General features: G+C 39.3%; 2 protein-coding genes and 1 long non-coding RNA gene across 21 annotated transcripts in view; 1 reads left to right on the top strand and 2 right to left on the bottom strand.

The window, feature by feature from the left end:
- Positions 1–1286, bottom strand: part of LOC309502606 (uncharacterized protein) — a 75673-nt gene extending 74387 nt beyond the window's left edge. For 2 of the 19 annotated variants that reach the window (XM_082175007.1, XM_082175006.1), the window contains exons 1-4: positions 1015–1286; positions 523–585; positions 260–307; positions 31–184 (exon numbers count right to left, since the gene is read on the bottom strand). In XM_082175007.1, the coding sequence (XP_082031133.1) occupies positions 31–184; positions 260–307; positions 523–585; positions 1015–1038 (289 nt within the window). In that variant the 5' untranslated portion in view covers positions 1039–1286. Of the gene's footprint in view, positions 1–30; positions 185–259; positions 308–385; positions 424–522 lie in introns of all 19 variants that reach the window. The other 17 variants (XR_014207341.1, XR_014207342.1, XR_014207343.1 and 14 more) reach the window with 17 other exon arrangements.
- The window catches only part of LOC309498167 (uncharacterized protein), a 924641-nt gene that overhangs the window by 331998 nt on the left and 565021 nt on the right, over positions 1–27622 (bottom strand). The window lies entirely within an intron of this gene.
- On the top strand, positions 2680–27340 carry LOC309503390. Its single transcript, XR_014207628.1, has 4 exons — positions 2680–3466; positions 23480–23543; positions 23942–24106; positions 26294–27340. It is a non-coding gene; the product is annotated as an uncharacterized lncRNA (long non-coding RNA).

A 27622-nucleotide genomic window follows, 5' to 3' on the forward strand; every position in this document is an offset into this window, starting at 1 on the left:
TGCGTTTTATTTTTTAATGTCAATATTTACTTTCTAGCCATAAGAAGTGTGCCTGATTATTGAAATTGTCCTCCCCAACTATGTCCCTGAACCTTGAGCAAGCCAATGACAGGGGGATGTAGGCAGCATCTCCTTCTTGAAGAACAACTTCAAGAAGTATGTTCTTCAGCAACGCTCCTGATAACTGAAAAGATAGCAACAGTTAGCACAGGTCGTTAAAAAATGTTAAAAATCACATTATATAACATTATTCAACTACCTTGAAGATGAAGCATGATGGAGGGTCATCGTCTTTTAACAGCTCATCCTTAAAGAAAAATATAAGTGGATTAAAATTGTTCTATGATACACATTTTAAATCATCATTAAAATTGATTATGCATACCTTGCTAAAAACAGAGGGCACAACTGGGGATTGGTCTGCTAAAATGAAGTAATTTAAAATTAGCTGACCAATATTATAGTTCCATAATTTGAAACCCAGCATAGTATATGTATTTTGTTTCATATCAAAGTTCTTACTTTCATATGCAAGTTCAGTTTTTTTCTTCCCATAGGTTTCAGGGAGCGCAGAGCATTCTTCTTCTTTTGAAAGAGGATTAGAATAAAAAAAAAGTGATAAAATTATCCATTCATTTTTAATTTGACAAAAAAATCTGCAAAATATAAAAAGCTGACAATACCAGCTACAACAGCTCGTTCACATCTTTCACTGATAAGTGAACCTAAAACACAATAACATGCGTTTCACATTTATTTCACTGATTGTTATGAGTAATACATTTTATAAAATAATTATGATATTAAAACAAATGTTTCAATTACATTACACTGCGGATTACGCATAAAAAGCATAACTACAATGAAAACAAGTTTTAAAAGAATTGCATGCATTGTACAATTAAGTTAGGAGTTGTATTCTAATATCAAATCAATTTACAAAACGTTTAAGACATTTACAATTTGAAAATCAATGCAGTCCTAAAACGTACAAAAATTACACTGCCACAATACCTTATTATGGTCTTCAGAATCCATAATCTGGAGGGCAAATTGTAGAAATGGAATGCAGAAAAGATCTTGTCATGCACGTTACAGATGTTGTAATTTGTGTGCTACTAAAAACACTACAGAAATGTATTTGGATACACTTTACCCTTATTCTTTTTTAATACATCTAGACTAAAAACAGTGTACAAACGCCATTATGAAATGGCCTTTTTCAGAACGTATAATGCTTTTTTACAAAACTAAAAACTGTACAACAAGCTTACCCCTTCATCTCAATGGCAGCGGTTTTCTTCTTTTTTTTCTGATGGATCGCAACAAAACTTACACATTACCGCCACCAACTGTGGAGCATAAACCAATAGCTACTACAACACAGGTGATATATAAATAAACCAATCAAACCAATCAAAATCCTCTGGAAGCTTGTACAGCCCACTTGCGGCTAAAGCTCCACCCACTTGCTGCTAACCCACCCATTTGCAGCTGGCTCCGACCTCCGTTTATACCCTACTCGGAGAATCTGCCCTTTTTAAATTGAACACAATTGACCAGATAATCATAAACTTACCATGAAGAACATTCAGAAAAACACGTGCATCAGGTCCTTGTTGTACGTTCACATATTGTCTGCAGATGTATAATCCATAATCTTGTTCTGTGACGTTCTTGATGTTCAGAGAGCAGTCAGACTCCAGACTCAGTCTCTCATGTTTCTCTGTGTCGTTCTTCTTTATCCCTCCAGTGATCAGTTCAACTGCTGTTGAATGTCTGAAGCTGTTAGAGTAGGTCCATGTAGTTTTAGATTTGCAGTCAGAAAGAGCATTATTACAGGACAGACGAGCATTTTCACCAGAACTGATGAACACATGATCCTCCACTCCACTGATACCTGAAACACAGTATATCTCAGTGATCATTATGATATACTGTATATTAATAAATGAAAAAACATAAAAGATACCAGCATAAAAAGCAGAAGATTCAAATCATATTATTTTTCTGGTGTTTGATAGTTAATGCATTCATTAACATTTATTGATAAACCAAATTAAACGCCTCTTTAAGAAGGAATAAGAAATACCCTGACTTTGAAACAAATGTAAATAATGTAATATTATCATATCTTGAACTCTTGATGTCAGCTTTGTCATAAACATTACTGGACGGCACAGGATTAGTTGATCCTCCTCTTCAAGCGTAGAAAATACACTAATAACTGCCCTTAAAAGCTCTTTATCTGTTCTGTGTTTCTCTCTTTCCTTCACTGTAAACCCAGATTTTGATTCAACTCAAAGAGATTGAGTTCATATTACTTAAATGTGTCTAATTTATTGACATTACTTGTTAATTCTGATTAAGCTGAGCTTTTTCTTGTCCTTTCTTATTGTAATTGAGTTTTTAAGTCCAATCAGTAGTTTCTACTCAAACAAACCGAGTTTGTATTACTTAAACGGGGTGGTGGTGGCGCAGTGGATAAGACACATGCCTTTGGTGTGAGAGACCCGGGTTCGAATCCACTGTGAGACACCAATGTGTCCCTGAGCAAGACACTTAACCCCTAGTTGCTCCAGAGGCGTGCGACCTCTGACATATATAGCAATTGTAAGTCGCTCTGGATAAAAGCGTCAGCTAAATGAATAAATGTAAATGTAAATGTAAATGTAAACATGTGTCATTTCTTTACATTAATTATGAATTCTGAGTAAACTGTATTTTTTAATGGCCTATCTTATTGTAATTATGTGTTTGAGCTCAAACAACTTAATATCACCAAGTTTTGCCTGTCCAACGGTAAGTTCAGAGGGTCAAAAACAAAATACGAAATCGCGAATTATTTTCCAGATGGAGTCACGCATTGTGGGATTGATTTCTTTCGCGCTCAATTCAGTTCAAATGTGACGCGAGCAGACAGTAGCTACTACAGGCAAACTTGATTTGTCAGCGAGATTCATTCAACTGAACAGCATAATCATTCATGTTATTAAGATAAACAGTGTCTGCGAATCTGTGAGCAATTTTTAAGATTTTGTGAGCTTCGGTTCGTGTTTCAAACATCAGTTGCCTGTGGCGCAGCAGAAAATGGACGACATTAACGTTACATGAAGATGGATGGAAGAATCATCTGAATAATCTGCGACTGTGACGATAAGTGGGATTTAGAGTTTGAGAAGATGGAAAATTGTTCAACTGAGTGATACGGTAAGCCAGTATATATATTTTTTTGCGTTCGCATTTCTACATTGTTTCCACGTATTTGGTTTGATTTTGCGAACGCGGTTTACTACCGCAGCCTCGCATTCACTCTGTTCCACCTGTTTACCAAGTAACGTTAACTTCGACATTTCACATAAGTTAATAGGCAACCTTTACCATGTTATTTGCATGACGTGCTTTTGATATATATCTTTTTTTTTTCGTTTCAGGCTTTGTAATCTGATGACGGTCCAGTGCTAATGTAAGAGCTTTTAAGTAACGTTACAGTTATAGTCTATCTATGTGGTAAAAATAAATAAAAATGCTGTCACTTCTGTTATAGTGCTTTTGAATCGTTGTCAGAATTTTGCTAGCACAAGAAAATCCATGTTCCTAATGTTGTTTTTAAATGTAGGGGTGGTAGTGGCGCAATGGATAAGACACATGCCTTTGGTGTGAGAGACCTGGGTTCGAATCCACTGTGAGACACCAATGTGTCCCTGAGCAAGACACTTAACCCCTAGTTGCTCCAGAGGCGTGCGACCTCTGACATATATAGCAATTGTAAGTCGCTTTGTATAAAAGCGTCAGCTAAATGAATAAATGTAAATGTAAATGTAGTATTCCTGATTGCCATCCCATGGTCCTACAACATGGTCCCACCATTCAAAGAGAAGTTAGACGGTGTTATCCTTAAAGCAGATAAATAGAGATTATTCAACAAATCTCATTAATATGTTTTATGTTTTGGTTCTGTTGATCATACACACTAAAAACTCCTGGGTCAAAAATAACCCATAATGGGTTATTTTTGACCCAACTCCTGGGTTAAAAAGGGACCAACTAATTTCTGGGTTATTTCAATCCAGAGAATTGGGTCATTCATTTTGACCCAAATTCTGGGTTAAATATCTGACCCAAATGTTGGGTTAAAAAAACCCAACATTGTAGTTAATATAACCCAACTTCTGGGTCAGATATTTAACCCAGAATTTGGGTCAAAATGAATGACCCAATTCTCTGGGTTGAAATAACCCAGAAATTAGTTGGTCCCTTTTTAACCCAGGAGTTGGGTCAAAAATATCCCATTATGGGTTACTATGCCAGTATGCCTTATTTCAGAAAATAAAACTTTGTTTTAAATCTATATAAAAGAAACACACACTTGGACATATTTATTTTTCTATTTATTTTAGTTCATACTGTAATAACAATATTAAGAGAGAAAAAAATAGAAAAATAAACAACTCTTAAACATTCTCTCTCAAACATTTGACAACATTCAATGACTGGACTTAAGGCTTTAAGTCTTCAAACATTAGTTGTGTCATTTACTGCAGCTTTAACACAATTAAAACTCATCAATTTACTGCAGTTATAACACAATTAAAACTCATCAATTTACTGCAGTTATAACACAATTAAAACTCATCAATTTACTGCAGTTATAACACAATTAAAACTCATCAATTTACTGCAGCTTTAACACAATTAAAACTCATCAATTTACTGCAGTTATAACACAATTAAAACTCATCAATTTACTGCAGCTTTAACACAATTAAAACTCATCAATTTACTGCAGTTATAACACAATTAAAACTCATCAATTTACTGCAGTTATAACACAATTAAAACTCATCAATTTACTGCAGTTATAACACAATTAAACAGTTCTGCAATTAAGCAAGGCAGTCTTAAGAAATTTGACTGGTTTTGATTCAGATCCCTCAATCTGATACACAACTTGCTGCAGAAACTCCCATGCGGGAGCACACTGCTTTGGGTAGTTGATATCAAGAACATAAAATGCCTTGAAGCACACGTCAACTGCCCCAAGCAGTGTGCTCTGAGGGAGTGCCTGACCAGCTAATATCACAAATGCCTGAGAGGCACATTGCTGGGGATCTCCCAGCGCCAGGACAGAGGGGAATGGCTTCGAATGATGGAGGTATTCCACCATATTTGTTCCAACCTAAAACAGACAGAGACAGAAAGATAGATAAAAGAAAGTGAATATTGTGTAGAAGGTGAATTGTAAGCAAGATAATAGACTACCAGTTTGTGTTATGCTGATACTAACTGTACAAGGAAGCCAAATGAGCTGTGGTTTTTAACTGTGTGTTCATTTTGAGTGGGTCATGAATGTGTACAAGAAAAATGTGGGTTGAGAACCACTGAATAATAAAACTTAACATCTTTAACTTCACTTTCTAGTCAGATTGCTACCTTGGATGGCATCGCCCAAAACTGAAATAATAATAATAATAAACATTTATTTGTATAGCACTTTTCATACATGGAATGCAACGCAAAGTGCTTCACAGGCATAAAAACTAATTCACACAATGTCAATATAATATATATAAATAACAGATAAAATTAGAGACTTATACAAATTCACATAATATTGTACTGATAAGCAATTTTAGAAAGGTATGTCTTAACCTGCCTTTTAAAAATATGAATGCTAGTAGCCTCTTTCGCTTCATTTGGTAAAGAATTCCAAATTTTTGGAGCATAGTGGCTAAAAAGAAGCATCCTGATCCAATCACTTGGATTGCCTTCTTTCACCTGTACAGTATGGTTAGAATTAAGAATATTCTCTCTCAGAGTGGTGCTGAGAAACTGCTCCAGTGTACTTACAGGCATTTGGTGTATGAACGCTGTCCGGGACTCTTCAGTGGAGTGCCGGATAGTCTTCTGCCCAACCCTGTAGACGGCCTGTGGCACCATGGTGGGTAGCAGTGTTAGAGCTAGTTCCCCTTTGGCATCTGTAGGTTAACAATATTCTAGGTATCAGTATGTGTGTGGAAAATAAAATGACTGTATAGAAATATGTAAATGAACAGATATTTGAGTCTCAACATACAGACAAATGTGACCAAAAGGAAAGGAATCCCAGGACCCTTGCCATAGAACACACAAAAGGTCAGTTTTAACTTACCCAGTGTCATGTCCTCAACATTAAGTGAAGGGAGTTTATTGTCCTGCTTGGCCAAGTACAGGACCTTTTCAGCATATTCAGGGAGCCAGGTCTCAAATAATTTAGGTGCAGCCTCACCATGTAGAACCAGGAAGTCCTGCGCAATCTAAAAAAAAACACAGGAAACAAAGGAAAAATGTGATATCCGCTACTTTGATACAAAATGTAATTAAGGTATTACTACTATATGTTCCAGTAGAACCATACCATGCCCATAGTGGTGAGATGAGGATACTCTGTGAGGATTTCCAGTATGTCCTTGGAGCTATTAGCCCGGATCCAGTTGGCTCTGCATAACACTGTGTCCTTCATGTAGGACTGCACCTGGGTGAAAGGCTCTGAATTGTGTTTCAGCCATTCCTTCTGTTGGAGGGCCCTTTCTTCTGGAACGGTTGATTCTCCAGAGAAACACAAGAGTTTACAAATAAGTTTATGAGTTTTCTTCCTGTAGCATGCGTTCAGACAGGGACAGGGAAGCCGGACGCCAGCGATGTTTTTCAATTAATTTCAGTGGGGGTTGTGCGTTTCTGCACCCGCTGCCCGCAATGCAGGGGTTGCTGCAAAAAAATGCCACCGGCATCCGACGAGAGAAGTTGAGCCAGATTCAACTTTTGGGTAACCGGAGCCCCACGTCACGCTCCGGCTGCCAATCAGACACTCAGATCAATCAAACCCTCCACAGACAGCCTGAAATGTCTCTGAAACAGAGACTATCCAGGTGGATTCACGGACTAAACTCTGATAATCTACCTGTGTGTGTGTTCTGACTAGGGCTGGGCGATATATCGATATATTTTTGAAATGCGATATGGAATTAGATCATATCGCATATATCGATATAGTTCAAATTTGAGCCGTGATCCTTGCTCCCCGCGCCTCCTTTTCCACTCTGCGTGCGTGTTTAGAGCATGTTATGTTATGAGAGGCGAATCATGACTACTTCAGAAAACCCAGCACAATAGGAACTACCAGGCAGTGACATAAGTGTACGCTGAGATAAAAATTTTCACCTCAGAAAAACTGACTTTCTTGTCCTGTCAGCCGTTATCCTGTTCTCGTAGCGCACACTCTTCAGTTGCACGCGCAAATGCGGCGGCGCGCGCGCTGTATCGCCTCACTGATCAAGTGCAAAAGAAACTACGAGCATGCAACGCAGTTACGTTGTAAATTACACAAAATAAAAGTAATGCAGGTATGATTATTTATTCATTTGATTTTGCAACTGTTCACTGAAATAGTTGGTTTCAATAAAACTACTTGTGACGTCATATTTGGCTTTGACTTTGACTGAACATTTTCTCTCACTTTGCGGAAAAAATATCGGGATATATATCGTATATCGATATTCAGCCTAAATATATCGCGATATGACTTTTGGTCCATATCGGCCAGCCCTAGTTCTGACTTTGTTTATTTCATGTACTAGCTTCTAAATCTGAATCTGACTCACAATTTAAGGCGCAAAATAATGACACAAAGAAGTTTAATTTGATTTGTGTCCGATGATGAGAGAGAGAGAGAGAGAGAGAGAGAGAGAGAGAGAGAGAGAGAGAGAGAAGTAAGCAAGTTCTGGCAAGTGGCCACCTATGCTCCCCCCACACGCCACCCCCCCCCACCATCGCACTCCTCCATCACTGGTTGCCGGCTTCACTGTTAAACTGATATATGGTATCGGAACAAGTTCAATTATGACAACTTTGAAAACCTTTTCAATATGCATAAGGGGGGAGTGTCAAAAAATGCAAAGTGCCTGTTGTTGTGGAGTCAGCTATTTTAACTTTTTCTTTATCTGCCAAATTCAAGAAACAAACAACAGAGACGAATATACAAATCTGATCCTTTCACTCCTACAAGCCATACATTTTCTGTCATTTTGGGAGCCTGTGTCACCTGGTATGTATGCCCTTCGTGACTGGCTGGCTTCAGGCATCTGTTGGGTGGACCCATGGTTCGACCTCTTTCTAACGTTCCGTAGTCTTTCTTCGAGGAAGCCCGTGGCTGGGTAGTAGATCACTCCTCCATCCTTCATTACCTTCCTGGCTTTTGTGTACCATATTTCCTGGGAAAAAAAGATAGAACTTTCCTTATCCAAGAGGGACATTTATAATCTTTTACAAAGTTTTGCAGTAGAGATAACACACATCAGGTACAGATAAGGAACAAGAGAAACAAGGGTTAAAAGCAAAATGAAAGAAAATGATACATGTACACATACAATATATTATGTCTTGTATGACCCGTTCATCTCATTAGACACCATTGATTATTAAAGGCAGGGTGGGTAGCTTTTTTCTAAAAAAAAGTGTCGAGTGTCTGTAGTCCTCTCAGGGCTGCAATAAACACAGCTACTTATTTCCATTCGGAACGAATGAAACGATTGGCTGGGCGACTGTCACTCTCCCTCGCTACCACCCCTGCTGCTACAGGAGCTGCCCACATGCGTGCACTAGAGTGCGGATCGGGCTGAATTTTTCTGTCTAAGCCCGGCCTGCGTCCGACAGAGCAGTAAATAATAAATATTTGTGTGAAGGGGTGGGCGATATGGCAAAAATATCATCACATTTTTTTCAGGAAAATCACGATTCACGATTTTATCACGATTCTTTTTTATGTTGGTTTTACTATTTTGTGACTGAGCATCACAGCCAAACTAATGTCCATATTTTAAAAACAAAGCCTTAAGTAACAAAATAAAAAATAATGGCAGACAGGGGCGAAGATAAAAATATTTGTCATTATTTTCTTTGTTATTAAATATTAAGGTCAAAGATAGACATTACACATACACAACTACAAATGAAATAGTGCTTTATGTTTTCAGCTACAGTAGGTGTATTTAACAGTAACATTGAAGAAAGTAATTAAATGAACAAATATGAAAATAAAACAAAACATAGACTTCATTGTATAAATTATACATTGATACTTATTAAAGCTACTATTAAAGTTATCAGTCAAGAGCAGTGAGTGATTTTCTATTTGCATTTTGTTTTATTAACATTAAAGGGATAGTTCTCCTAAAAATTCAAATTGTCATAATTTACTCTCTCAAGTTGTTTTAAACTCGAATAAGTTTCTTTCTTCTGTTGAAAATAAAAGTTATTTGGAAGAATGTGGGTAACCAAACAGTTGATGTACCCCAGTGACTTCCATAGTATATTTTTCTCCTATGGAAGTCAATGGGGACCAGCTACTGTTTGGATAGCCACATTGAGAAACGCTCACGTTAAAACTGCGCATCAGCACACAAATTAAATGTTTAATTGTGATCGGCTAAAATCGGTATCGGCAGGTCAAACTCAATGAAAAAAACGGAAATCGGAATCGGCCTAGAAAATTGTAATCGGTGCATCTCTAATTGGTATATAAATGGTATATTTTAAATCAGTATCAATTTCCATATGAACCAAGATAATTAAACTCACATAGCCACTGTCTGATCCATCATTCAGGGTCGGGAATGTCTGCACCAATGATAGTGCCAGGGCCTCTTTTATGTTTGTGGATGGCCTGTAAATGTAAAAAAACACTTTCAGTAAATAAACAAACAAGTGACACAAATGTACAGCCTATACATTTAAATTTCCAGATATTTAAATATTTCCAGAAGTAAGATAATCTCAAAATATCAGCGACATTGAATTTCAAATACTCAACCTAATACTTTTGCAGGCATCAACAGAGAACCTGACCACAAAACACTTATGTTTAAAGGAACACTCCACCCATTTGCATTAAAGGACAATTCCGGTATTTAACACTTTAAGTCTATTTTGTAGTTTGTTTTGGATGAACAAGAGTGGTGGACAAAGAAATTTTGACAATTGTTCCTGTCTCGACTTTTTGACTATTTTAGAATTGTCCATGACCGCTTTAGAATGGGAGTCTATGGCCATGCACAAACATGCCCTTAAAACAACCCTTAACATTCGTTTTCAAAACTGTGCAACTCGCCGAGTGGCTAGTGGTGTTCGTTGATGATTAAAAACAAATTTATCGGCGCAATGTATGATTGCAATCCGTTTATTTTTCTATAGTGGAACTATTTTTTCAGATACCTCACAACCGCGTATAAACTTCCGCTCTTCCGAAACTTCCGTTGCTCTGCTCACGCTAGCCTTCTGAGAGACAGAGAACCGAGCGAAAAGACCTAAAAGACTACAACCAAATGTAAACAGCCCCCTTTCCGTTTCCGGTAGCGTAGTAATATCAACGAGCAATGAGTCCTCCAACGGAAATCAATATGATTTTACAAAATGCCAAATAAAACACGACAGAATCTGTATTTCGCTACGCTACTTGGTTTGGAACATCAACGAACACCACTAACCACTCGGTGAGTTTCACAGTTTTGAAAACGAACGTTAAGGGTTGTTTTAAGGGCATGTTTGTGCATGGCCATAGACTTCCATTCTAAAGCGGTCATGGGCAATTCTAAAATAGTCAAAAAGTCGAGACAGGAACCATTGTCAAAATTTCTTTGTCCACCACTCTTGTTCATCCAAAACAAACTACAAAATAGACTCAAAGTGTTAAATACCGGAATTGTCCTTTAAGCTTTGCAATGTTAGAAACCCAGTCATACTATTGAATGGTCGTGCAACATTTTCTCATTTTCCCCTGAGACGAGAGAAATCTGTATTTACCTCTTTACACTTCCTCCTACAATGACGCAAAAATCGTTTTTTGTTGATGTTAACTTTAATATGTGCTCCACAGGTCCAATACCATTCTAAAAGCCCCAGAAATGAGCATAGTATGACCTCTTTAAGTTATACCAGATGTATCCCATATTTAACATACCTCTCTCCAAACCTCTCAATCAAGGAAGAAACAAGAATTTGGGTCAGAGTGATCCTTTGTTTTCTATTGATGAATCCATTGTCTTGAAGGTTCTTCATTATTTCTCTGCCACTGGAGACTGCAGAAAGAACCTGTTGGATATCCTAAAATAAATGACAAGAATAGTTGTTGAGGATTCATTGCAATTTACGAATTTAACCCTGGCATACCAATTTTGGACAAAGTCACAAATCTAAACGTGAATATTTAATATCCTGACCTGAAGTTTCATAGTCAATTAGCAAAAGGAAAAGGGGAACAAGTACTAAAAAGACTTGTAATATATGTATTAATAATGTATTAGTGCTTCATTCCATCCATCAACTTCTACTTGATCTGTAGTAAGGTCACATATTTTCCTTTCCCCAAAACAATTACAGGGGTGATAGTAGAAAAAAATCCTGAGCCTGAACTTTTTTCCCTGGGAGGTAAGCGGGCCCCCCTAAGCCAAATATGCCCTGATCAACATAATTGTCAAGCGGGATCCAGGGGTGTGCTCCCCTAGGAGAACATTGTGATAAATAGTCCCTTAAATTATAGATTCTGGTGACTTTTGTGGATATAAATGGACATCATTCAGACATTAGATGAACAAACCCAATACAAGCCTATATTACAGTAGCAGGTTTCAGTAAGTCAAATTTAAGACCTTTTTAAGACATTTTAAGACCATAAAGATTGAAATTTAAGACCTACACCACGTATAGCCAAAAAATATTCAAATCAAAGAATTCATTTTATTTCAAAGAATTCAGTAATTGAAAAAGCATTAATTTGATTTACAGATAAAGCAATCACATTATCCTTCCACACTAGTGTTGCACGGTGTACCGATACTTCAAAAGTATCGCGATACTCGGAAATTAAAAACGTCACGATACCCAAATTTATCAGTATCGATACATAAAAATAAAAAAAAAGCCTCCCTATGGACGTCTGTGTTTTTTTTCCTGACGCACGCACCAAAGAACCTGCCGCTGTCAGTGTCATGTGACAAAACACTACAGCGAGATGGCTGCATGTGCGAGCACAAGTGGTCCACGACTCGTAGAAAAAGATGACGCGAGGAGTGACATATGGAAGTACGTTGCCTACCTTGCTCTGTTGCACGGTGCACCGATACTTCAAAAGTAAATCGGAAATTAAAAACGTCACGATTCCTTAATTTATTAGTATCGATACTTCTAAGAATGACCGCGTTCCAGATTTGTAAGGCTGGCGACACACAAGTTTGGTGTCTTCCCCTGGCTTCATATAGTTGCACTCCATGACTTTGGCTACGTTTTTCGCGCTGCCAGTGTGGGAAACACATTCGTAGTGTATGGGAAACACAAAACAAATTTGCACGTGGAGTGACTGCTGTATCAATCTGATTGGCCAAAACCCAAGACCAGCCCTTACCCTATTACAGGCTTACTGATGTGGTTTAGTGAAAGCGCCTCTCAGATCTTGGGATAATTGTCAATTCACCCGAACGTGAACCTGATTTTTTTTTTTTTTTTGACACGTCTGTACGCCGGAAATCCGGCGTGGCGCCGGAGCGCTATCAGGCTTGCAATTAGCTACTGTGAGTGGCAATGTTTAAACAGAGAGAAAAAAAAAAACACTTACAAGTGGTGGAACTGCTTCTAACACCAACACCTGATCTGCCTCCGATTCTTCCAGGGGGCATATGGGGTCAGCATCATGGCCTCTAGATTCATTAGAAGTCGAAGGTTGAGGTGACGCAGCAGCTGGCAGAGCATTAGAACCCTTCTGCAGAAAAGAAAATATATAAATAATATTTTGAGCTTAAGATTCAATGGGTTAGGCTACCTGTGTACAGGCACAAAGTAAAAAAAAATATTCCTTTGTCAGCAGTACACTCTTGTCTTAAGTGACCAGTGCATCATAGATCAAGGTGAGTGTCATAGGGTTGTGTATAGTGTTTAGTTATAAAAAAAAATTAAAAGAAATAAAAAAACCACTTTTACTTACAGTCCAATTTATCCAATCTCAGTAGTCCAAGTAGTGTCCCCTCCAAGTTGTCCAAATATTTATGTCATTCATTGAGTGATAGGGGTGATACTGATCCTCTTCCACTGAGGCAGAATTACTTTAGACTAACTTGGTTGGTGTGTTCCCACGTCAACAAAGCAGTGTAAATAGTGCAAGTGGCTGTTCACATGCTTAACTGCAGTCTAAAAAAGTCTGTAGCGCAGAGAGATGTAAGAAGTGTCATCATGTTCTCTGTATGACTTGACTGCATGTAATGGGTGATGATCAAGTAGCTCTTCCACGTCAATAGCTAACAAATCCTTAGTGGGGATCACACTGTACGCAAAAAGATGTTCTTCAAACCCCAGTGTTTCCCACTTCTGCACAACAAGCTTTATTCTCGACCTGCCCATTTGCTCCAGAACCAAAATGGTTTTTATAAGCCCAAACTGAGGGTCCCCATCTTTGTCATAGGACATAAACACCATCATGCCTGATCTATAAGTGGTACCCTTAACCGTGACCCTGGCCGGTACGTACAGCTCTGTGAAAAGTGGGAGTCCAATCAGACCACTTTGGATCTCTTTATAGCCTTCGAGGTTGGCTAGAAATGTTGTGTATCCTGGACCAATGTCTGTGGTGTGACTTAACAAAGACCCACACATGAAACTATAGCACTGCATAATCTGGTGTCTATATGCCATTGTTTTACAGATGTTTCGGAAGTTGCAGGTGACATGACTGACACGTTTGAAAAAACCATGTTTGCCTTCAAAACGCATTGACCACAGGTGTATCAAGGGTCCGAGATTTTGAAACACCTTTGGATAATGGAGCATGAAATGATGTTTTGGTCGCAGATGTAAATGAGGATAGAGCTCCAAGAAAAGAGAGTGGTGGTCTTCAATGATTTTCCTCAGGTAGCGTGTTGCTGCAAGAGTAACAGATGGTGAGAAGATGATTTCCATGGACTTGAGTAAAAGTAGGAGAAGCTCCCATTCCTTGCTATCAGTGGGGATCAGGTCACCTATCATTAAAGGCAGTAAACGAAGTAGGCACCACATCTGAGCTGCAGACTGTCGCAGAGGGCTGTCAATATTCTTGAGATCATTCTTGCTTATTAACGATGGCTTGTTTCCCACATCAGAAAAGCCATAATCAAAGCTTGTAATGCGGTAGTTAAGCTTATCTAGTGACATGTGCTTTTGATCAATTAATGATTTTAACACAAGCTTGACTTCGTACGCCCCTACCCCTTCCAGAATGTCATGCATTATATCCACAGCTACATTGTCTGTCACGTGGTAGAAAGACAGGCTGTTTAGGATACTGTCCCTTTTAAGGCCTGTCTTAGAGGGGTTGTCTGTCTCCAAATCTGCCCTGTGAGTATTGGCATCACGCAAAAGGGCAAGATCTTCCTGTGTCTGTACTCTCAAGACATCTCTGTGTACTCTACACAGCCGACACACATGATTTCCACTGAAACTCTCACTATACCCAAGAATAGCATTTAAACCCAAATTGTCCCCGACTACCTGGACAACTGTGAATTTCACTACTCCTTGAAAGTCACGGGTGTTAACAGTGATGCCATCCTTCTCGAGAGACTTTAATTCATCCACGATTGGGCGCAACACTGCATCAATGCCGTAGGTCTTTGCGTCGTCCGATTTATAAACTGCTAGCAGGAAGTGTGACTGTAAATTGGACAGGAGATCTGGTGGCAAACTCTTCAGGATGAAATATATAAATCCTAACTTGTGAACTACAGTCTTGGACCCAAGAGGATTAACCGTTTCACAATCATCATTGTACAACAACAATGGTATAGACACCTCTTTCGAAAAGAGTGGATGTGATTTACAAAATTCTCCGTCAAACACATCGTGAAGAAAATCCCTCTTTTTCCTTTGCCATTCCATCATTGCCTGTAAAACGCCAGGAAGTTCCAGTATCTTGTCTAGAAGAGGCTTGAGCGGAATACGCTGATAGGTATCAGCCACAGCAACTTGTCGGACACTGCCAGTGACTGAGTCCCTCTGCTGAACATAGGAGACGCTTGGTAAAACCTCCTCAACTGGCTGAATGAAGTTTCCCGATTTTGTGAAATACTTTATCTGTTTGTAGTCGGTCTCCAGTCCTTTGAAAGGCTCGGCTGCATCTGAAAACTCCTGCCGGAGCTCTTCTACCTGTGGGCTCTGCTCATGACCTAACTGACTAAACAGTGACATTGTCTTGGTTTTTAGTCTGTTCACAATGTCACCAATTAAACTTGAGGTGTGTTGAACCACATAGTTTATGTTCGTAAATGTATTGGAAGACCTGGATCTTAGATGAGCAAGAAAAAGGGCTACTCTGTCTGTAATTCCCTCTTGCTCCAATTCATCCCAATCATCGTCCAACTGCTCTGCTTGTACACCTTCAATTTGTTCTTGATTATCATCTTCATCAACATTAAAAACATTAGCAGGCTGATGCAATACATTGGCAGGCTGGGCCAGAGCCTGGTTCTCTTCGTGTTCCCTATGTAGGTGCCTTCTATAAGAACGAATGAAAGAAAATGTTCTGCTACAACTGCTTTCACAACACTGAAAATATGTTGTTGAACTATTTACATTGTGAACTGTTCGTAAATGTGATAAGAGAGACTTGATATCACCAGGGATTAGTCTTTTGCACTTAAAGCATGTATACGCCATCTGCCTGTTGATCAGCGGTGATGAAAGCCCTTAGTGCTCTAGTGGAGATAACTTACAAATTCTCTGAAGAGCCTCAGGAATTTAAGCCTGGGGCCAACTTTGGGGACAAGATTTTTGATAGCTTCCTCATCCAAGAGAAGAAATGCCTCCTCATCTATGTCTTCATCTGAAAGACAGAAAACAAGACAACATGAATATTGTTAAGAAGTCGAGACAATTGTGAACCACTCACCAGACACTCTTTGATTATCAAGCTAACAATTAATCACTTTTAAAGGTCCCGTATTATGCCCCTTTTCACAAGATGTAAAATCAGTAACGGTGTTCATTTCGAGTCAGACAATACTGCCTACAGAGTCAGAGTGCTGTATGGAGATGGAACAGGTATAGTTTAGTAGTTTAATTACGGTTATAACGTATTTGTCATTTGCTTGTATCCATTATTAATAGCCTACAAGTCTGCTGTTTCGGACCAGGTCCGAATGATGATCATACATATCGTCGCTGTCGGGCGGAATCCTCGTATCTCCAAAACCATTATTTTTCAGGAAATAAAAAAAACTGCATATTTTTTGAGTTATTAAACATTGTATCGTTAAAGTTGGTATTATACCTTGTATTGCTATCATATACTGTTGTATACCAACATTAACACAACATTTCCCCAAAATCATGTTTAATCGGAGATACGAGATTTATGACTTGGGAGCGGGGAGATACGAGGTTACGCTGTCATTGATTAGAATGGTACGGACACAGACATCGCTGCTGCCAGCAGTGTTCATCAATGTCTGCGGTCGCTGACAAGAGATAAGGCTATAAGAGCTATTCAAATCTAATGACTGTGGTTACATACATCTTCCTAAACTCCATTTTAAACGTTTAAGAGATATGACTGATGCAATACCAAAATATTAGGCTGTCTAAAATAGGCGGAAATTAATCTGCACGCAAACAAAATCGGCGGTCGCGTTGAGCCTTTTGACAAGAGAAAAGGCTTCAATAGTTAATCAAAGCTAACGACTGTGGTTACATACATCTTCGTAAACTCAGTTTTAAAGGTTTAAGAGCTATAAGTGAAGCAGAACAAAAAATGATGAGCTGACTAACGTTAGCAGTCTAATAACGTTAGGTGGAAATTTGCCTAATCTGCACGCAAACTTACCTCCGTGGCTCACGGGCTTCCTTCTGCACCAAAGCATTACAGCTATCGATTTTTAACAAAACAAGCCGACTTAATTGTATCAAACCTAACTATTTTCACTCGTTATTGTCTAAAAAACAAACAGAGTAATGCAAAGACAGGCTAACTGTACGTTCACACCGCCGCCGACTTGAGCAAAAAAGTACGGGGAAGCTTGTTGATGCTTTGGCCGCTCTGAAGTCTGTCACACAATGAAATGTAAACAGAAAAAAAAACAAGCAATACATTGATACTAGGAACCTTTATAATGACAGCATTTTTATAACCGTTGTGGTCACATTTGGTCGGGGAAAAAAAATATTTTGATTAATATGCGCGAGGGAGAGAGAGCAAGACGTATTGTTTGAAGACGGTGAAAGTGAGTGCGCGCGCGCGGCCGGGGCTCTCTCTCTTTTGTAACTGGTCCCTATATGAAAATAACGTCATATCATAAATGATAGGAAACCCAGCAACAACGATTATCAGTTTCTCCTCCATTTTCTCTGAACTAATGTTTTGGTAGGAACGAAAGTTTACATCGTATGTTTCTCCGGAATCAGCCAGCGCGAAGGACGTCTATATTCCGATTGGTTGCTGGCGTTTGCCGCTGCTTGCCGCTGAACCGCGTCATAGCTCATTACCATAAAGTTGAGATACTTTCAACTTTCTGATTGACGCTCAAAACGCCCAAAACGCGACGCCGATGGATTTGACGCTCCTTGCAGCTGAGAGAAGCCAGCTTCCATTGAAAATGAATGACTTCCGGTAACTTTGGAAGCTCAAGTCGGCGGCGGTGTGAACGTACAGTTACTGGCGCCAGTAGACCCTTTTTCTCCCATAACTAAAACCTGCTACTTGGGGTATTTAATATGCACAGTGCCAACTTCGAGTCAGTAAAATAATAATAAAAACAAGAATTTAATGCTGGTATCCAAAACATTTAATTCAATTCAAGTATTATATTAGATACATTTTAAAACTTCAATGCACACGTATAATAAGCCTAGTAATAATAAGCCTAGTAATACGTAGACATTTAAAATACATCAATAACTGATATCATAGTTTAACACAGATAAAATCAGAGTTAAGGCTTGCTTTACGTGTTGCTCGACGAGGGTTTCTTAATCGTTGCGACTTTCAATCCTGAGGAGACAAAATGCCGCGGAAGCTCCTGCCGCGGAGTGAAGAAGAGGTGGAGTTACAAGGATTATCAGACAGTTTAAGTGTCCAATGGAGTTACGAGATTTGCTCTCAAGCTATTTTCAACACTTTAGATTGGTTAATAATTTGTAAAAATAACAGAACCACGTGGGGACTGACCAATAGCATCGATTTGTGAAAAAATATGAAATTGACCAAATTTGGACATACGAGGTTTCCGCCCGACAGCGACGATATACTGATGAGTTTAATAAAGTTTATTGTACATCACACAAAAGATGAAGCGTCAGTTTTACTTCAGAAAATCACCGTAAGAGCTGAGTAAACACAGTAAGTTATAAGAAGCGCGCAAGTACATGAACGATTTTTGGTAGAGTTGAGGGAGCATTTTCTTTAAAAACAAAATAATTCCACCTCGTCTTCAGCGGCTGCCTCAGATTTCGGGAGTAAATAGAGAGAGCTACGTGGATTAATGCATCCAGCCACACAACACCTACAACGCTTTGGAGACATTCTCGTCAGTGCAGCAGCTGTGAACTCAATCAGGGCGGGTCTATGTTGAAGAAGTTCTGAATTTCACAAAATCTTGCACCGACACATTTAAGCCTTATTAAAGAAAAATGTTTAGGTATAGAGAGATGATATAAGGGCAGTAAGAGTAAATGCTCACCTCTAAAATTCTCTGTCAGCTCAGACAGCCGCCACTCAGTTAGTTTATCGGAGACAAAGCTGTCCATTCAAAATGACCTGGAGAAAACATAGAGCAATATAGAGGTTAACAATTCGAAGACTTGACCGCTTCTTTAACTTTCACTACTTCAGCCAGTAGAGCACTGTATAATATGATAAGCACGGCACAGCTGGTAAACATAACATCATTCTCTATGAGTGTACACACACAGGCGGGTCTGTCCGCGGTGCCCAGCAACGGCTCAGGACCGTGTTCAAAATCCTGCCGCGCCACAGAGCGCCATTTATATAGTTTTATATTAAATTGACATTATATTTTCTTAAATCGTTGTTAATGTCTTCACCCTATGCTACAATATACATTTAGTTTTACATGTATTCACAGAAATGAGCTGATTGAATGAAAATGGCTGATGTTATCGTATTTATAGGTAAGATTCTCAATTCATTCAGTTAACTTAACGGACGCTCTGAGGTAACGTTAAAGTGTTTTGACTGCAGACTTAGCAACGATTGTATTTAATTGTACAGTACAGACATTATCTTAGTTTCATAATGTCCTTAAACATAATATTGCTGGCCATAAACTGAGAAAGTGCGCGTTCGTTACCTCAGGTTGTCCTAGACACACGACGCGGTGTCATGAAATTTGACACCTCATTTCATGAACCATCGTTTTTTTTTTTTTTATCATTCAAATTTGGCTGGGTGGTTAATAACACTTTGTTCTTTAGTCTGACAAACTCAAAACACATATTTATTTTGACTTTACACGGACTTTAAACTAGTTAGATGTTGTTGCGATAGCCGGCCGCGCCCGCGGCTACAGGCCAACCACAGAATTACCACAGCTAACGCCAGTCTCAACGTAATTTTTTTTTCAGCAAATGGTGCTAAACTAGCAACGGGGACATGTACACAGAAAAGTTTATGTTACATCAACACTGAAAATACTCTCTTACCTTGAAAACACGACGAAGTTCCACCGAAGAAGCACAGGCCAAAAAATCGACCGCGAAGCGACGGTTATTTCAAACGACTGACTGACTGTTGTGAGAAAATTCCAGAACTGCGGGCGGGGTCGGGAGGGCGTGTCGTTCTTCTTCCTCTTCTTTTGAATTTCTGGCAGACTGATGTGTATGTTTATAATGTACACAACTGATAATGTGATTGTTCGTATTATAAACAATTGTTGACATGATAATATAATAACTCCATAAAAGTTATTATATGATAAGCTCGTGATCCAAGATGGCGCCGCGGATGGCTGCCTCGGTGTTGAGCTCTCCAGTTGTTACACTGTTTTTGTTAGTTTGTCCTGTTTTATGTTTGTCATTCGCTATCAGTTATACCAGGGACGAACTGCTGAACATTCGGCAGTGCACACCAACTGATCACCAACCAGTTTTTGATTCTTCTGGCGTTTTGCGGAACATTGTCGTCGGTTGCGCCGCTGCACTGTGGAAACAGTATAAGACGCGCAGGCGTGGGAAGCGAGCCGGCACACTCGTTAAGCTCAGGCAGCGCGGATTCAGAACGGCGCTGCCTAGCATCCATCTGGCGAATGTCCGCTCTCTCCCTAACAAAATGGACGACCTACTTCTGCTCTCACGCAAAAACAAGGACTTTACCAACTCTGCTGCTCTGTGTTTCACGGAAACCTGGCTGAACGAAGCCATTCCGGACAGCGCGTTACATCTACCGGACTTTCAGCTGTTCAGAGCGGATCGCGATATGGAGTCAACGGGGAAAACGCGCGGTGGTGGGACATGCTTTTACATCAACAGAAGGTGGTGTACTGATGTAACTGTGTTAAGGAAGATGTGCTGTCCTGATGTGGAAGTGCTTTTCATTAACTGTAAGCCGTTCTACTCGCCGCGGGAGTTTTCCTCGCTCGTTCTCATCAGTGTTTACATTCCACCGCAAGCACACGTGAGTACGGCGCTGCAACAGCTGGCTGATCTGATCACAGAAACAGAACAACAACACCCGGACTCTGTTCTTATCATTCTCGGAGACTTTAATCAGGCAAAACTCACACGTGAACTGCCTAAATTCAAACAGCACATTACATGCCCCACCAGAGACAATAATATTTTGGACCATTGCTACACCACAACAAAGGATGCATATCGCTCCGTCGCCAGAGCAGCTCTAGGACTTTCCGATCACTGCCTGGTTCATCTTCTACCAACTTACAGGCAAAAACTTAAAACTGCTAAGCCAGTAATAAGGACTGTAAAGAGATGGACCAACGACACAGAGCAGGTCTTACAAGCCTGTTTTGAATGCACTGACTGGAGTGTTTTTGAAGCTGCTGCCAGCGATCTGGACGAGCTCACAGAGACTGTAACATCATACATCAGTTTCTGTGAGGATTTATGCATCCCTACCAGGACTTACTTATCATTCAACAATGATAAACCATGGTTCACACCAAAACTCAGACAGCTTCGTCAGGTCAAAGAAGATGCCTACAGGAGTGGGGATAGGATCTTGTATAATCAGGCCAGGAACACATTGACAAAGGAGATTGAAGTGGCTAAGAAGAGCTATGCCAAAAAGCTGGAAAACCAGTTTTCCTCCAACGACCCTACATCAGTGTGGAAAGGCCTGAAAGACATTACCAACTACAAGACACCATCCCCCAGCATCGACAGCAACAAGCATCTTGCGAACGAGCTGAATGTCTTTTACTGTAGATTTGAGACCCCCGATCAGACACCCCATACCCGCCCTGACCATCTCTCTACACAGCCATCAACACCTCCAGCCATCCCCCTCCCCTCCCCCCCTGCACTTCAGATCAGTGAGGATAATGTGCGTCAGATCTTCAGGAAACAGAAGAGAAGGAAAGCACCAGGCCCAGACGGTGTTTCACCAGCCTGTCTGAAAACCTGCGCTGACCAGCTGGCCTCTATCTTCTCACTGATCTTCAACAGATCACTGGAGCAGTGCAAAGTCCCTTTCTGCTTTAAACGCTCCACCATCATCCCAATCCCGAAGAAACCAAAGATCACAGGACTCAATGACTACAGACCTGTTGCCTTAACATCTGTGGCCATGAAGTCATTCGAAAGACTGGTGTTAGCATATCTGAAGGACATCACTGGACCCTTGCTGGACCCCCTGCAGTTTGCCTACAGAGCAAACCGGTCTGTGGATGATGTGGTCAATATGGGACTGCATTACACCCTACAACATCTGGACAAACCAGGGACCTATGCAAGGATTCTGTTCGTGGACTTTAGTTCTGCCTTCAACACCATCGTCCCATCACTGCTCCAGACCAAACTGACCCAGCTCTCTGTCCCTAGCTCCATCTGTCAATGGATCACCAGCTTTCTGACAGACAGACAACAGCTAGTCAGAATGGGCAAAATCACGTCCGACAGCCGCACCATCAGCACCGGTGCTCCACAGGGATGTGTTCTCTCACCACTGCTCTTCTCCCTGTACACAAATGACTGCACCTCTAAAGACACCTCTGTCAAGCTCCTGAAGTTTGCGGACGACACTACTGTTATCGGACTCATCCGGAACGGTGACGAGTCTGCGTACAGACAGGAGGTGGAGCAGCTGGCTCTTTGGTGCAGTTATAACAACCTGGAGCTGAACACGCTCAAAACAGTGGAGATGATCGTGGACTTCAGGAGAAACCCCCCTGCACTCCCTTCACTCACCATCATGGACAGCACTGTGACTGCAGTAGAGTCATTCAGGTTCCTGGGCACCACCATCTCTCAGGATCTGAAGTGGGACACTCACATAGACTCTATTGTGAAGAAAGCCCAACAGAGACTGTACTTCCTGCGTCAGCTGAGGAAATTCAACCTGCCACAGGAGCTGCTCGTACAGTTCTACTCAGCTGTCATCCAGTCCATCCTCTGCACTTCCATCACCGTCTGGTTTGGCTCTGCTACCAAAACCGACCTCCGTAGACTACAGCGGATAGTTCGGACTGCTGAGCGAATCACTGGCACTACCCTTCCCACACTCAAAGTACTGCACTCATCCAGAGTGAGTAAAAGGGCTCGCAAAATCACTCTGGACCCGTCACACCCAGCACACTTTCTGTTTGAACTGTTACCGTCTGGTCGACGCTACAGAGCACCGAGCACAAAAACAACCAGACACAGGAAAAGTTTCTTTCCCCAGGCCATCTACCTCATGAACACTTAAATGTTCCCCTACTGTGGAACAAACATGTGCAATACTTCCCTCAGACATTTCATTATAGCACCTTATAACTTTATATATATTTATAATTTATAATCTTTTTATTTTTATTTTATTTTTATTTTTTTCTATTTTTTTATTTATACCTATGTTACTTGTCACTTGTCTTGTCACTTTATATTGTATGTGTACTGGAAGCTACTGTCACCAAGACAAATTCCTCGTATGCGCAAGCATACTTGGCAATAAAGCTCTTTCTGATTCTGATTCTGATTCTAAAATACACCCCTCCAAAAAAAACAAAATAATAATACATTAGAGAGAGAGAGAGAGAAAGCCAACCCTATAACCCAAAACATGGGTTACTCTTTGAAAAATAACCCAGAAACCCAAACAACCCAGGAATTGGGTCAAAATATTAGCCCTATAACCCAGAAAATGGTTACTCTCTGAAAAAATAACCCATAATTTTAACCCAACACAAATAACCCAGAAAATGGGTTGAAGAAATAACCCAGGAGTTTTTAGAGTGTAGTTTTTTAAAAATTGTTTCAGGAATTTGCAACGCTGATGTCCAGCAATCTACATTTGCCAGAGAGTCCACACTTTATATTGCTTGGTATGTAAACATTGGGTAGTTTTAACCTAAAATGAAAAGCCATCATTTACTCACCCCACTGCAAAATATGTTTTTCTTAATTAGTGTTTTTTTCTTGTTTCCAGTCCAGATATCTAAAATTCTTACATGAAGAAGCATTTAATAGACAAGTAAAAATTGTCTTGTTTTCTGAAAGAATAAGTCAAAATGAAGTGAGTTTATGCTTAAAACGAGCAAAATAATATGCCAGTGCGTTTTAACGTTCTTATAACCCTAATCAATTTGAATGTTTAGGTGAAAAATTTTATTCATAGAACTATGAATAGACGACTACATCGAACCACAGTGAATCCCACAATAGTTATTTTAATTATTAATATTATTTATTTATTCTATTTATAATTTTTTTTCAATTACAGGTCAATCTCTAAGCGACCAGTGCTGGATATTACGTTTGGAAGGTCAAGGTGTGTGTGAAAGGATCACAGCCTAACTTCATCTCTGGCCTGGCAGCGCTGTTTGCCTCCTCCTATAACTTCAGTTTGCAGTACCAGGAAGAGGCAGCACCTTGAGTTTGTTCAGAGGTTAGTCATTGGCATATTTGCCATTCATATAAATATTAGACTGAATTGTAACTTGTCTTGACAGTATTTATTAAGCTGACTACTGGTATAAACAATATGGCCATGGTTTCCATACTGGGCTTAGCTTAAGCCAGGTCTAGGCCTTAATAAAATTAGGGTATTTAAGCAGCTTTTATAAACATGTCTAAGAAAAAAAAAAACAAAAAAAAAACATTACTGGTGTGCATCTCGAGACAAAACAGTGGCAGTCACATATTTTAAGATATGTCCGTGCAAGTTGTTTTCAGTTAAATGATTAGTGAAAATTCTGTCATTAATTACTCACCCTCATGTCGTTCAAAACCTGTAAGACCTTTGTTCATCTTCAGAACACAAATTAAGATATTTTTGATGAAATCTGAGAGGTTTCTGAACCACCCATAGACAGCAACGTCTTTGCAACTTTCAAGGCCCAGAAAGGTAGTCAAAACATCGTTTAAATAATCCATGTAACTACGTGGTGCAACCTTAATATTATGAAGCGATGAGAATACCTTTTGTGCAATAAAAACAAAATAACGACATTATTCAGCAATCTCTACTCTTTCACGTCATTCTCCTACGCTGTTGACGTAGTGTAAACAGTGTCAAGTCACCTTCATTTATACAGTGTTTTTAACAATATAGATTGTTTTAAAGCAGCTTTACAGTGATAATGGGAAAGTACAGTTGCATAGATTGTTTAGGGTTTACAGCAGCTCTAGAATAAGTTTATTAGATCAACTATTTTTGACCGTCAAAATGCCGGCGGACATAGCTTCAGTGAGTTGTTCAAAATCTTTCTTGTTAGTAAACTCTGTGTACACAAACAATGTTCTCAATGCTGGAGTTCATGTGTAGAGCCCCTGGTGATACTTCGAGCAAAGTTTCATGTTGTGTCGAGCCTTCTTAGTGTTTTAAAAATAGCGAGTTTTGATGCTATCATAGAAGTGCCACAAGCACTCCCATTCACAAGGCAATTTGACCGAAAACAAAAATACGGTCAAACTTAAAAGTGGCGTTTCCATCCTAATTATGCTTTTAAACGAAAGTTTGCCTCGGGTAGATTAACAAAAAGAGGTTGCATTTTGGCGAGAGTTACCCTTTAACGCGTTCCGGCCCACTCATCCGCACAACAGTGCCTGGTGGCTCGAGAACGCAAACCCTGTTATAGATTTCAAGGTGCAAGCCTTGAAAAAAAGCCAGTGCAGCGCTTATGGGTTCTACGTCAGAACGTAGGCTTATTATTGGCCGACTCTGGTCGTGTGTGATGACCCAGGAGCTAGCCAATAGTGAGCCTACATTCTGATGTAGAACCCAACAGCGTAGGAGAATGACATGGAAAAGAAGAGATTATTCAACAATGTCGTTATTTTGGGGTTATTTTGCGCACAAAAAGTATTCTCATCACTTCATAATATTAAGGTTGAACCACTGTAGTTATATGTACTATTTACCAATGTTTTTACCACCTTTCTGGGCTTTGACAGTTGCAATGACATTGATGTCAATGGACAGAAACCTCTCAGATTTCATCAAAAATATCTTAATTTGTTTCCCGAAGATGAACGAAAGTCTTGAGGGTGAGTAATAATGACAGAATTTTCATTTTTGGGTGCAAACATGCATTTTAGTCTGGTAAATATCATGTTTAACATCATCATATAGTCATGTATGCAATTCACATTGCAAGGCTTGCAATTAAGTTAAATTATTTCTGTCACAAAGGTTTGGGCTGGATTCTGGCAATGTGTGCTCTATATAAACTGAGAGTCTATGACTGCCTTTCCACTGATACTCTGATGGACCTGATGAGGGGATGATATTGTTAATGAGTTGGTTGATGAGTAGACAAAAGTTGTAGAATAAAAATTTAAATGTGGCAACCCCACTTCCAAAAGTTTAGTTAGTTGACAGTGCGCATGTAAACAGACACATTGAGTTGATGTATTTTAACCAGGGCAGAAAAATATCAGTTATTGATCACAACATCCAACATTGCATTTTTTTTTTTTCATGTTGTTCAGTTTTATCCAAACAAATTAGTCGTTAAAACCGATATCTGGTTTTTATTTACACAACTTTTGTGCTGTCTCTCTCTGTCAAAATATATAAACTCAGTCCATAATATTTCATTGGGTTTTTTTCCCTTTCTTTTCTGCCTTTTAGACGCTTTCTTGACATCAATCCTGAACGTGGATCAAAAACAAAGAAAGGAAAACTGGCCAAGTTGTGCAAAACAAGAACACCACTGTAAGCCTACAGGTTTCCTCACTTCTGCAAAAACTTGAAGACTTTGAATGGGATTCCGTTTGCACTTTTATGGACTTCAAAACAGAAACATCAATTCACTGCCATTATAAAGCTTGGAAGAGCCAGGACATTTTTAATAGAACTCCAATTTTATTCGTCTGAAAGAAGAATGTCATATAGATGACTTGAGGGTGAGTAAATCATGGGTTAATTAAACATTTTGGGTGAACTATTCCTTTAATTAAGCGCTGTGTTACCTGTTTGTTGTTAAAGTGTTAAAATTGCATTTTATTTTTAAAAATAATTCAGCCAACATGTTCACAGAAGGCAATTTTCTGATCTTTGCTTTTAACCAAAATAAATGGTTTAAAACCCAGAAAATGTTGTTTTCTTTTTCCTAGTATGGCTACTCTTATGAAACCTTAACATATAATATTTTAATTATGTAATTATAAAAGCAGCATTCCCTGTAAAATACAATTTATTGCTGTAGACAAGTTTAATATTGTAAAAGTATGTGGTATACTGTATTTGGTAATTACAGTGGAGTACTGTAAATGCCTTTTACTGTACTAGTGCTGTAAAAATACAGTATGTGGCTGGCAACGGCAAAATATTTTACATGGCTCTATTGATTGAAAGATATTTTGAGTTTCAGGAACTAAAAGTTAAGTTGGGTCCGTTAGAATATACAATTTAGTTGAATTGGTAATGGAGTAATGCTTACTTAACAAGCTGAGTTAAATAAATGGGTGGGGAATGATTGTTTAAACTAAGTATCTTCAGTTACTGTAACTCGGTTATAAGTACATTCAACTTAAATGTTCTATTCCATTCCATTATGGGCTTAAGTACATTGAACGTAGTCCACTTCACTTATTCAACTAATGCTTCATTACTTAAAAAATGTAAGGCAACGAGTTACCTAGGTTTTTTTAAGTAAATTCTACTTATCCGGGTTTACAGTGTTCAAACTCACCCCACTGTGACTTATGCACAGCTAAATACAAAATAACAATTCAAAACCCACAAAGAATATTTGTGGAACAGTTCCCAAAGGAAGGAGCAAAACTCAGGGAAGGTTTGCTGGGATCAGTAGTTCACTCTCCATCCAGACACAGTCGTGATGATACTGTACTTCTGTTCTCTGACCACACAACATCACTTCACTGAGCTGAACACTCGTTGTGTGTTTGATAGTAAGTTTATGATCAATCATGAGCTGAGTTTGGGAAGTAGTTAACA

Source organism: Leuciscus leuciscus (assembly GCF_965113295.1).
Source record: "Leuciscus leuciscus genome assembly, chromosome: 1".
In the NCBI taxonomy this organism is placed as follows: Eukaryota; Metazoa; Chordata; class Actinopteri; order Cypriniformes; family Leuciscidae; genus Leuciscus; species Leuciscus leuciscus.